This window comes from Pyxicephalus adspersus, chromosome 3 (genome assembly GCF_032062135.1).
Source record: "Pyxicephalus adspersus chromosome 3, UCB_Pads_2.0, whole genome shotgun sequence".
Classification (NCBI taxonomy): domain Eukaryota; kingdom Metazoa; phylum Chordata; class Amphibia; order Anura; family Pyxicephalidae; genus Pyxicephalus; species Pyxicephalus adspersus.
The window spans coordinates 55,982,208-55,994,749 of record NC_092860.1 but is presented as its reverse complement, the minus strand read 5'-3'; the positions used below and the strand labels follow the sequence as shown (position 1 = coordinate 55,994,749).

Sequence of the window (12,542 nt, the reverse complement as noted above, 5' to 3'; positions counted from 1 at the left end):
TTGCTAGACTTCTAGCATTGGTGAACAGGCTTTTTAAACCATTGCTGCTTTTACCGTCATTGCTGCTTTTAGTACAATTAGTACTGCACAATCCAATGTTTGTTTGTAACATGGGAAGCTCCTTACAATTATCCATACCCCTCTCCCCAACTATCCCCAATCCACCCCCCTCTAGTTTCTGACCCCTGACTAACCTTTCTACAATGTAAAATAAGCTTCCATGCAAAACAATGTACTGATTTTGGCTTAAAAATAATGACATAACTAGACCACCAGGGAGGTTAAGAGACCACTGGCTACTAGCTTCCTTCATAAAGACTTTTGTTTAGGGAGTCATCTATGTTGTGAATAACTTAACCGATTACATCTTCCTCTAAAGCAGAGAAAGCCAAATTCAGGTAATGCAAAGGCCTCCTTTGGAAACCATCAGAGAAATTCTGCTTTCTATCCTTACCCAGGTGGGTTTTTTCTGTCTCCTCCACTAAGCGAGTATTGGAACGGGTGTTTTGATCTTGCAAAGAACTTTTGCTGGTACTTCACAGGGACTGGGTTATTTAGGGCATTTCCTCAAATCAGGAGATTGTTCTACTATTCTTGTGTCCAATGTCACTACAGCATCTTTCAGAATAATAGACTACCTTTTGCTATTCTGAATAGGCCCAGGAGGAGCACCCAGGTTTCATCTATCCTGAGATGAATTTGTCAGATCTTATCAGGTTTATGGTGTTGATACAGGCCAATCTTGATATATGTGTTCATTCTTATCTAATCATCAAAATCAGAATTGATGGCTCTGCTAAATGCACCACTCCAACCACATCAACCCCTTCACCTGTAAATCATCACTAACCTCCTTCAGTTAGTTTAAACAAGGTCTCCTTTCTTCATTAATTCTGTCTATTACACGTCCACTTGACCCAATCCCCTCTGACCCATACTGTGCCCACTCCTCCACTGACTGAACTATTCAACATCTCCCTTTCTACTGGTATCTTCCCCTCAGCCTTCAAACATCACCAAACTCCTTGTACACACTCATCACTCTCTTATAATTTCTCGCCTGGACTACTGTAACATCCTCCTTTCTGCTATACCACTAAGAGGACTCTTTTCTCTGCAATCTATTATGAATTTTGCAGCCAGACTTATCCACCCTTCTGCCCCCACTCTCTGGAATGGTCTCCCTTGTACTATCAGGCTTACTCCCACTATCTGCACATTTAAAGAAACCCAAAAATCTATTCAAACTGGCCTACCCATCTTCTTCTGTGTTTTAAACTCTCACCATTCAGCTACCCCTCCATATCTCCTCTCATATTGTGAGCTACTTACCCCAAATCTTAGATTGTGATTTAGGGCAGGGTTCTCTCCTCCTCCTTTGTCATTGTTCTGTTTGCCACCCCTGTTTAATGTACAGTGCTGTGTAATATGTTGGTGTTTTAAAAATAGTTTAAAATAATACCCCAACACATGTGTATCTAGATGACCTTAAAGGGACTCTTTAATTCCTCTTTAGGACCAAACTATTGCAGTGCTTAATTCTCAAACTCATGGGCTTTATCTATGCAGCCAGTTCATTTCAATAAACTGGCTAATGTACCATGAACCATTTTTAGCAGTGCACCACAATGCAATATTTGTTGGGTTGTGTGCATTGATACAATGTGAAAGTAATGTGAACAGGTTCAGATATTGTCAACTGCAGAATTGTATTTATGGATACCAATTGCATACATACGAGGGTTTTATATGGAATGTCACTGTCAGGAATGGCTACCTATCATCGAGGACCTAATGAAGCAAGACTGAAATTGTATGATTTTCGGAAATTTTAGAAGCTGTTGTCTTCTAGTCTGTGCATTAAAAAACATTAGTGGAGTTTTTTTTTATACATTTATTAGTGAATTAATTAGTTCTTTTTCTTTTGGTTTGACAGAGTAGTGATCAGTTTTATAGGAGTAGTCATAGTAGTATATTATTTGTACTCCTTTTCCAATCTGTCCTTTAAATTGATCTACTTTTTCCTTCTCATTTTCCTTGTGGAAGTGTAATATCTGCTGACAAGGTTTTTTTTTTAATTCTATTAAACATCATAGTTGCCCCTCAATACATTACGGTAAAGTAAAAGATTGGATGAACATTTGAACTGTATTACCATGATTACCCCAACAGCAACTGTGTTGTGTCATTCAGTTTACAGAGCAAGTCTTCAGAAAGTATGAAGATGAAGAATCACTTCAGCATTGTACCACCGACAGGTAAAGACTTTCTTTTTATGTGTCCTATGTTATCTAAAATTCCATCGTTCTGTACTCCTTATCCCATTCTCTCTGATTGTAGGTTCATTCAACCTGAATAATGTAAAAGATTCAACATATTTCTTCAGTTAATCATACTGCCGGATGCTCAGGCCTTGCAATATATTGAACTGTTGTTTATTCTCCAATAGACCTGATTGGATGAACTATTTTTACAGCATTGCATTTATGTCTATCCTTCCTGTGGAAGCTGCATAGGTATTTAACAAATTGCCCTTTATTCAGGAACCTCTTGTAATTTTGTGGTTAGAGGAGCCAGTGTATGAATAAAACTTTTATAAAAATACAAGTAATAGTAAGTTGTTTCAATATTATTTTCTAATAAGTAACACATTACACTTTTGTGGAAGTAAGTTGAATATATAGTTGTAAAGTTTTCATTGCTGTCCATTATTTGCTTTGTTTACAATCCAAAATGGATCATTTCTATTCACAATAGGCATTAAGACACTAATATGATTATTGTACTGAAATTCAGTATTATTGCCTATTAAATTCTTTTATTGATAGCTAGGATTTTCACTGGAGGTATCTATTAGGAACAGAAAAATGAGCAGCTTGTGGGGATGGCAATTAAATAGGCATTCTTGAACAATGAATGGCTTTGAAAGCTGAACTCCAACATTCCAAAAAATTCCAGTTATTTAATTAAGGTATATTAATTGATTTTTTAACATTTATCTAGCATGGTGTAAATACCTCTGTCTTGATATCTGCATTCAGACCGGGGGAGGGGGGGATATATTGAGCAAATCAGGTCTCTCTGGCTACAGCAGAGGGGGATGTTATATGCTGCGGCTCCTTCATTATTCAAGGCAAAGGACACCATTGTATTACTTGTCTGACTGTAGTGGTGACTCCCCTTAACTATGCAATGTGCCAAGCAGAATTACAAATACTTTGGCAGAAAAAGGATTTCATGTGCATTTCAACTGCATATTAACAAGTTTGTTTAAAGTTTAGTTTTAGATGATTTCACATCAGATTTACTAAGGGTTCTAACTCTATATTTTAAGTTACCATTTACACACTTTAAAACATTAGTATAGGCATTTCTTCTTATAGGCTTAGAATTCTATCTGAGCTTTCCCCTAAGTATCAGCATGTCACCTTAGGAATGCACAAACCACAGGGTATTGTAAGCTACCATGCCAACATGCAGCAGATTTGCATGTTCTGCTTGTAATCACAAAGTGAGAGGAGTGATTTCTACACTGCTAATCCCCAGTCATGGACAGTGGCTCCCTCGTAAGTTGTATTGCTGTTATTCTTGATAACAGTGGTGTGAGGCAGCCGTGCCAGCTGCCTTCATCAAAGCCTCAGGCTGTGAACAAGTGGCTCAGCTGCTCCTTCACAAAGTGGAAATGGCAGAGTGGCACAGCGCTTTGAATTTCATGCTATAAAAATTTATGTTTAACAAGAGGGAACCAACAAAAAAAACCAAACACAAGATACTTATTATAGGGTAGTGCCCTTATCTGCGTGCATATTACAGCTAGTACTTAGGCAAATTATGAAACAATCAGATCTATAGTGTATCAGACGGGAATTGTAAGTAAATCAGACATGCTGGAAAATATTGATTAAAAGTACACAAGTTGTATCAACTATGTACATCTGATTGGAAATCTTGCAGCTTTTAATCTGAAAAAAATGTTTGAAAGGCAGAATCTCATACACACGTTTGCAGTGCTTCAGAACTGCCATTAGATTACTGAATATTGATGGGTAAGCACAGGGTTGACAGAAGATCTGTTTGTGTCTGCTAGGCCTTTGGGGAAGGGGGTTGATTTAGAGTTATTTGTACATAAAATAGATAGTTAAGTTAAGCCTCATGTTATTGACACAGGACACTGTATGCTGGCTTGTCTTCTTGGCCGTGTGCAAAGTTTAGTAATCCATGCATATCCTCCTGCGGAGTTCATTTTTCTCGGCGTGTCCTCTGTGTAACCTTCATTTGGCCAGCAGTACATTAGCAATGCAGCATGGCTGCTTTTAGTTGTCAGGGGTCTATAGGCTAGAATAGCTCTAAAGATAACCAATCCATTTCCCTCTACAGATAATAACCTTGTTAACCAGTCAAAACAACACACAGTTCAGAAGTATCTGTTTATTGCACACACAGAGAAGCTGGAATCATTTGCTTAGTATAAAGTGCAGCTTCTGCAGAGACACAAGACCCTGCACTGTCTCAGTCCCCCCCTTGTCTCCAAAATACATTCATCAGTGACACTGCCAGCCACAGATGGAGCAGAGGGGCAACTTTTATTCTGCAGAATAAAAACTCATGGTTTTCTTAGATCTAGGATACTCCCCTAAATGGATTAGTTTAAACTGCATCATATTTCTTATATCCTGAAGGGGCAGTCCCATTTAATAGCCTGCAGCATATAACTCACCTCTGTTTTTTACAAGAATTACATGCTTTTGAAAATAATGCATCATTAAAAGACAAAATGGAATGTTGTAGTACTTTTTTTGTTTTTCAATGTTGACACAAACTGCCACAATAGTAACTGCTGTATTCCATCACTATGAAAGCCACAATCCAGAGGACAACAGGATGGGTACTTATTGCCTATAAAGCGAAATTCCTGTAGGACACATTAGTCTAGATGGGACTGCCCCTTTCTAGGCATTTCATCAAAGAAGCACTCCAGTGCCTATGGGCTTCTTCCCAGTGCATAGTTTACCAGTGGTGCAGCTCCATAAAGAGCATATAGAAATAGCAGGGCAGTTAAATATTCATAGTTTTTTATGGCTATGATTCATAAATCAACACTGCTTTGTTCGTTTTCAATGCTAGGGGGAATAGTAAGGCCAGTTATGATATTTAGAAGAAAAAATGTAATCCCTAGTCATTGTATGTATTCATCTACTGAAGGCCACACCACAGATAAATCAGCAGGGGGTAAATAAACCCAAAATGTGCTTTGCTGCAGCATTCCTCCATCGCTGTGAGTGAAAATTCCTGACTTGTGGCTTTTAAGAATCTACATCTACACTGGATAGACACTCAACCCCTCTCCTGCTATACAGGATGTATAGTGTACAGATTATACAGGCTTATATATATATGTATATATATATATCAATATACAGCTGTGATATACACAATATGGCTTTCTAAATAACAATCCATGGAATGGACAACAGCAGTGAAATACCAGGAAAAAAAAATACATGGTTCATAAATAAAACACACAGAGGTCCTTTGGTGCGAGAGATTGAGCAGATCCATGGCCACTGGAGTGCCCAGGAGAGCTGGAAGGCTACTTGGCACCACAGTTCAACCAGGAGTGATTTGTAGCAGCTGCATTTACATTACATGCTTATTATTGGCTAGCAGTGCCTTTTTTTGGCTGTTTATCTAAATGTCTTTTGCAGATTCACTACTATTTGTTTTGTTAAGTGTGGAAGGTTGCAGCCACGTTTACATTTATTGTTTAACCCTTAGAACTATCACTCAAACATTGGCGTTTACCTCTTTAAAGTGGCTGCATTATTGCTGTAAGGATACACTTAAGATTCACAACAACCATCTGTAGTGTTACTGCTGTCAATGCAATTATTTTGTTACTGGGACTTGTAGTGACTAATTCTAATCAGTTGGCGATTTTCTCTCTGAAAGGAATTGGGGCACACATGGTGACATCACACAAAAATGTGCCTCCTAAATAAAATATGATTACAAACTAAACTAAATGTAGGTATGGTTAAATAATTATAGGTGCTTATCATGACATCCATGTTTGACACTGTCACTGGGTTGTTGATGTCCTGCTGAGGACTATATCTATGGCAAACTGCCTGCAGTTTGCAGAAAGAGATTGGCTTAATGTGTTTTGGGCATACGCAACAATCTTGTAGCCTTTCCAATTGATCAGTTTAGAGTGAGGATCCACCAGATAAGAGTTTTTGAAGTGTCTACATATTGTTTAACTAACTAATCAAAAACTTTGAAGTAAATACCAGCAGTCTGTTTCCTCCTTACTGCAGACCAGCTGCCCTAGAGCCATGTAAGATTTGCACCCATCAATTTTAATGCGGAGCTCTTGGTAAATATGTCAATGCTGCATTTTCCTATTCTTGTAAACACTGGAGGAGTTTTGTGGCAGAGTGCTTACTGAGGTGGCATTTACTGATTTAACTACTAGTTCATCTGTAACATCCACATATTAATATCTCCACTCCCAATCATGATTAGGGCTCTTAAACAAGTAGAGTTATTAATAAAGTGGCACAGGGATGGCTAGGAGGGCACATTATATTTTCTCTCTTAATCACAATTGTGCACCATCCATTACCTACCAATTTGAGTGAGGGCATCTATACACCCTTTAGTCACAAGTTTGCAGACAGCCGTCCCCTGATGGGATCAGTATCTGGGGCGCTAACCACAGAATCTTTCCTGCCACCTAACGATGTCCCTACTGCAGAGTCCGAGACACCACCAACTGTGCCAGAAGAGGACAACTGATGGGAGAGGGCAAGTCTTGCAGGGGCAGGTACTCTTGGACCAGCCTGTGGCCCCAAACCTCCTTTGGCCACCGGAGAGGTTAAGCTGCCAGTCGTAGCAGGAGGAGCTGGTGGACTGCGGAGCTGTGATGCCCCCTGAGGCAGTGAGGGCTGTGAGGCGGAAAGGGGGCGAGACTCACGCGTGAGTGTGCCAGAGTGCAGAGAATGAGTGCTCTTGTGGACAGACAATCGATGTGGGGAACCAGAGCCTCCAGATTGGGTGAGAGAAAGCTGTGAGCCTGCCTGATGCTTGGCTGGGTAGGCAAAGTTCTGAGACACTCGTGGTGATTGGTTAGGGGGACTGGGCACAGCAGTAGATGGCCGTCGTGGGCCCTGCTGTGGGGGAGGATGATGCTGCAAGAGCTGCAAGGATGGCTGGAAAAGAGCTGGGGTCATAGGAAAAGCTCCAGGCACACCTTGAGCATATTGGAGTCGCCTCATAATACGAGGGGAACCCACTAATGGGCTGGCCATTGGGGGACAAAAGCTCATGGCCACAGCTTGCTGCAAAGTTGCTATGGCAGATGTGACTTGGGGTTGTGGAGAGGGAGGATTGCATGTGGCATACATCCCACCACTTAGTTGGTGTTGATGAAGCTCAGCTTGCTGCACCATCTCCCGATCATACTTGACAATTTCTTGTATTATTTCATTCTCCTGGTTATTGAAGACACCTGAGTTCAAGTCATGCTGAACCTTGTGCATGAGAATGGAATTCTTCTTCCCTGTGGTACAGAAAAAAAAAAAATTAACTTAATGTCCACACAGCCATGTGAACCAGTTGATTTTGTTATTCTGCAGCTTTCTTTTTTTGCGCATAAATGCAATAATTAACTTACAATGTAATTAATATGACTGATAAAAATACCATCTTTCTGGTATTAGTGGCCAATACCTATCTGCTTGGAAGATCCATATTTGCATTTTACATAAGAAGTGAAGCAAACATTACTAAGTCACAGTATTTTATGCCTACTTCTTGCTCATAAGATCCTCTGTGTTATGTAAAGTCAAGATAGGAGTTCTTATGGTCTCCATTACTATCAGAAAGTTTGTCTTCCACAACTTTATCGACAGAAAATTGTCATTTTGTCTTCACTTGGACAGACCCTGTCTAGTGGACTTTCATTGAGATCAAAGGAACTAGCTACAATTGGGAAGGAGAGACTGAACTAGAAAGTATAAAAACTGCAAGCTCTACACAGAAATTTATGTTGAATGAAATTACACCAGTAAGAGTATTACATCTTTTAGGTGTAAATATATAAAAAGAATTGTGTAAAAAAAAAAAAAATACAACTTTATTCAAGCTGAAAAGTTCGACTGAGGTAAAATTACAACACACTTTTTAAAACACATTCTCCTACATTGCATACAATGGGAGAGCAGCTATTTTGCACTCCTGTTACTCAACACCTATCCCATACTCTGTGCAGACCCCTTCTGCTGTGTCATAAAAAGGCAAACCATGGAAATTTTAATAAAAGATATCAAGTAGGTAGTGTCAATCTCATCTCCTCACAGACTAATCGATTTTCACAAAAAGTGGAATTTAAAGCTCCACTATATTTCAAATTGCTACACATTATATTAAAATCACATTGATTTCAATGCAGTGAATGAAATGAAATTACTGCAAGCAGTTAAGGAACTAAATTCTCTTTTAATTATTCTCAAAAAAAACAAATTTAAAATTCCTCAATGGTTCACAAGGGCAACACCTTCTTAGCTCCATATCTAAACTGAGGCTAAGATGGCACTTGGTGGATAATAGGGGTTGATTTCAGCAGCAAATTCAGTTATGCCCCTTGATCAATAAATAGTAACACAGCTGGCGGGCAATACAGAGTATCCGTCCTACACTGCAAAAAACACTATAGAGTTACTTTTTCACTTTCAGCGCTGAGCTTTGAAAGTGGAAGTCCTAAAGCTCCCCCTCTCTAACACTAATACAGCTTAGGTACAAGCCACCACTTTCTCATAATCTGACAACAAAACGTTGTGTCTGTCTTACACATCACGTCATATGCATGTGCAGTCAAGTCAATGACCTGGCAGAGCCCACCAAAGCCCCAAATTATCCTTGGGCACTGTCAATGCAGATCATGTGATGTATCCCTGACTTTATTAGGCATTGGATGGTGTCTGTGGTTGCTTCTTACCTATTCTATCCAATCTGTCTATGGCCACCGTCTCAAACGCACGTCGCATCATTGGGTATTCCTCCAACACTTCATTGAAATGATCCACAGACAGCGAGTAAAGGCGGCAGTATGTGTCAGCACGGACACTGGCAGTCCTTCGACCCCGTGTCAGCAGGCAGATCTCTGCAAAAAAAAAAAAAGTTGGTGTATTAATATGGATTTATCCATAAGCACAAAGTGAGCTAATGGGTAAGAATTCCTTATTACAAACAATATTTCTAATGTAATGCTCGAGATGCACTCTGGGTTGTCTCAAAAATTGCAGCAAACAATACTTTCCAACAGGATGACAAATATACTAAGTAAACTTCATAGTAATAAAAAAAGCATCCATTACTACAGTGAACAAACATTTTAGCTGGGTCTTTTCAGTATTTCTGCAATTAGTTTCTGATATAATCCCACATACTTAGGTTTCTTTTATGTTCTTTGCTAAGACTTACTGTAAACATGAATGTGATCAATTTCCCTTTAGTATCAACATCTATTTTTTTCAACCCTTCCACTTTTAGCTTTTGATAATGTATATCAATATAACTATATTTTCTCAATATGTATGTTTTATATTTAGCTGTACTGAGATTGTGTCTTGGTTTCTCTATCACAATGCAGAACTCGGGACAGCTTGCTTATCAGTTTTAACAAGAGCATTCCATTGACCAAAACCATGTTAGGTTCAGAGCACACACACTTTTCAAAATAATAGATTGGAGCCTAGTGACCTGTTTTGCTATAAGTGGATAATCTCCCTTTTCCTATCAGTGGTCCAAACCCTGCTGGATAAGTACCATGAGTACAAATCATCCAAAAGACTAAATGTGGCTGCTGTGCACCAGGAGGAGGACCTGGCTGACAGTTTTGCTTTCAAAGGCTGCACAGTGAAGAATTTGGAAGCACCATGCAGGTTTCACTATGAGGTGGATGGTTTGCTTCAAACACAACTTCACCAAAATTAAAAATATTTATAGCACAGAGTTTAGTCTTAAAGTAAACAAGTAAACCTGTCTATCGTGAAAGTAATCTGTGGGACAAACAATGAGGTTAGATCTCCTTAACTGGTACAAAGATTGTAACTTTTTCCCCCTCTAGCCAAACAAAATTAACTTATTAATTAATTGGAGGGTTATACCTTTTACATAGAAGTTTTGGATGAAACCACAACCATGTTGTGTTACCAATTCATATATATATATATATATATATATATATATATATATATATATATATAGAGAGAGAGAGAGAGAATATTTTAGTTGTAAAGCAGGATTACTTTGAATACCTTGAATCCCTAAATAAAAATTCAGACAGGTGATAAGACTTGGAAAAGATATTCATTCCTGCAAGCTTTTACCTTAGACAAACAGGTAACTGGCAGCAATGTACTGCTATAGGGTGCCTGGACAGGAGGCCTCTTGTGATAAAAATATTGCATACCCACCTTAATTTTCCATATTTTCTAGTCATAATCTCCTAAGACTCTTAGATTTTTATCCCCTTAATGTAATACTTCTACTTAAACCGATTTATGAAGATGACGTAATTTATATTAATGACCTTTTAAGCCATAGGCAATAGTTTTCAATTAGAATTCCTGAGTGCGGTTTTAATATGTATGCTTTCTAATATATAAAGCTTTTCCATTCCAAACAGCCACTGTGTGCGTAAATAAGCTGAACTCACCTCCAAAGTAAGAGCCATCTGACAGCTTCACCTCCTTGTTGCCCTTGGTAAGTACGCTCACCACGCCATGCTGGATGAAGTACATTTTCTTGCCGATGGTTCCTTCCCGAATGATATAATCCGTGGGCTGAAACACCTCAAATTTCAGTTTGGTCAGCATTGCCGTAACAAAGCAAGGATCGGCATTGGCAAACAGCGGCATTGATGCCACCAGCTTTCGGCAGTTGAAGTTCACTATTTCCTAAGAACAAACATGGGTATAACACAAAACAGAAAAAAAAAATCAAACACACTCATATTGAAATACATTTGTAAAGGTTATTGTGAGGACCATTACAGCTGACAAACTCATTGACATTTTTCTGGTTTTCATTTAGTGCTGCTATTGAAAACTCCATTAGGGAAATTTTCTACAATAAAGACAGAAAGAAAACAAAAAAACCTACATTCCCCATACAGTGCAAAAAACATAACAAAAAACATTTCTGTCTTTGCTGCTGTTGGACAGTTCCCCTGACTACTGGTAAAACCTAAAATGAAATTAGGGGTAAATCTCTTTTGCAAGAAGAGGGACAGAAATAAAAGAAAAACAAACAGGTACTGGTCCTTGTACACTTCCAGCTGAAAAACACTTCTATTTAGAGGTAAATCACTGTACTTGTCAGGTCTTCTAATTAATAATGGAAGACTGCACAGAGAATGATACTGGTCTGCAACTTACTAGGTGTCTCTGAATTGTGAAAACTAGTACGTGTTATTTACAGTTCTTTTTACCTGATCTCCAAATCAGTATCTACTGTTTTTCTATTTATCTAATAGAATCTATCTAATTTACCTATTTACTGAGCATGATCTGTAAAAACTTATGCGGGCCATAAAATACCCATCAGAATGAATACCCATCATTTTCACAACTGTTTAAGGGACTGGATTTAAAGGTAAAAGTGATTGAATAGGTTAGCAAATTGGAAATAGTTTCTAGCTGAACCTGTATGGTTTGTGTTAGTTTTTTCAAAAACTTTAACGTTAAAATGATTAGATTGATGAGAGTGAATTGATCATTTGTATTGCATCAAAAATAATTTCATACAGGCAACTAATTAGGATGACTGGACTGAGAAATCCAGAAAAATTGATGTGTGAATAGCCAGTGATATGTTTATACAGCACACTTGCACCTCTGTTTATATTCAGAGACAGTTATTTCTCTGGAGAAGCTTTAATAGCTTTAGCTGGTTATAGACTGTGCAGTGTGTAAATACTGCTCCCCCCATTCTCCCAGTTTGAGAAGTGTCAGCACACCCAGGGTTTACAGTCAAATTTTCCATCTCTCAAGGTGTTGTAAAATACCCCACAGACCTATTATGTGGCAATCACATTGGAAAGGAAAATCCATGTACTGATCCCAGAAGCCGCACTGATTTCTGGTGGGAGGATTAGGAATGTTAGTGTAATACACACAATCTATGTACTATATTTGTTGTGTGTTGCCCTGTAATCCCACTGCAATACAGAATGTGAGGTTAATCCACATAAGACATTGTGATTATACCCAAGTACTTTATAGTAATGGTAAAATGCATTGTAGCATGCTGATCCCATTCATACTTGTCACTTTGCAATTCAGAGCACCATACAAAGAAATGCATTTAAAGATAGAACATTCTCATATACTAGCAGTGTTGTAGTGTAGGCAGGACCCTTTCAAAATGCAGTGCAGCACACAATCGTGTGTTATGGTGTAAACAGAGCTAAAACTAAAAAGAAGGCATGTAAAGTCATTAACAAAAAGAGGCTGAGCAGCTGAGTGATAAAGGAACCA

The 12,542-nt window shown here is 38.6% G+C and overlaps 1 protein-coding gene across 1 annotated transcript in view; it reads left to right on the top strand.

The window, feature by feature from the left end:
• The window catches only part of POLRMT (RNA polymerase mitochondrial), a 59,244-nt gene that overhangs the window by 34,402 nt on the left and 12,300 nt on the right, over positions 1-12,542 (top strand). Inside the window, exon 20 of the mRNA XM_072404762.1 lies at positions 2,194-2,258. Coding sequence (XP_072260863.1) covers positions 2,194-2,258 — 65 coding nt within the window. The remainder of the gene's footprint in view (positions 1-2,193; positions 2,259-12,542) is intronic.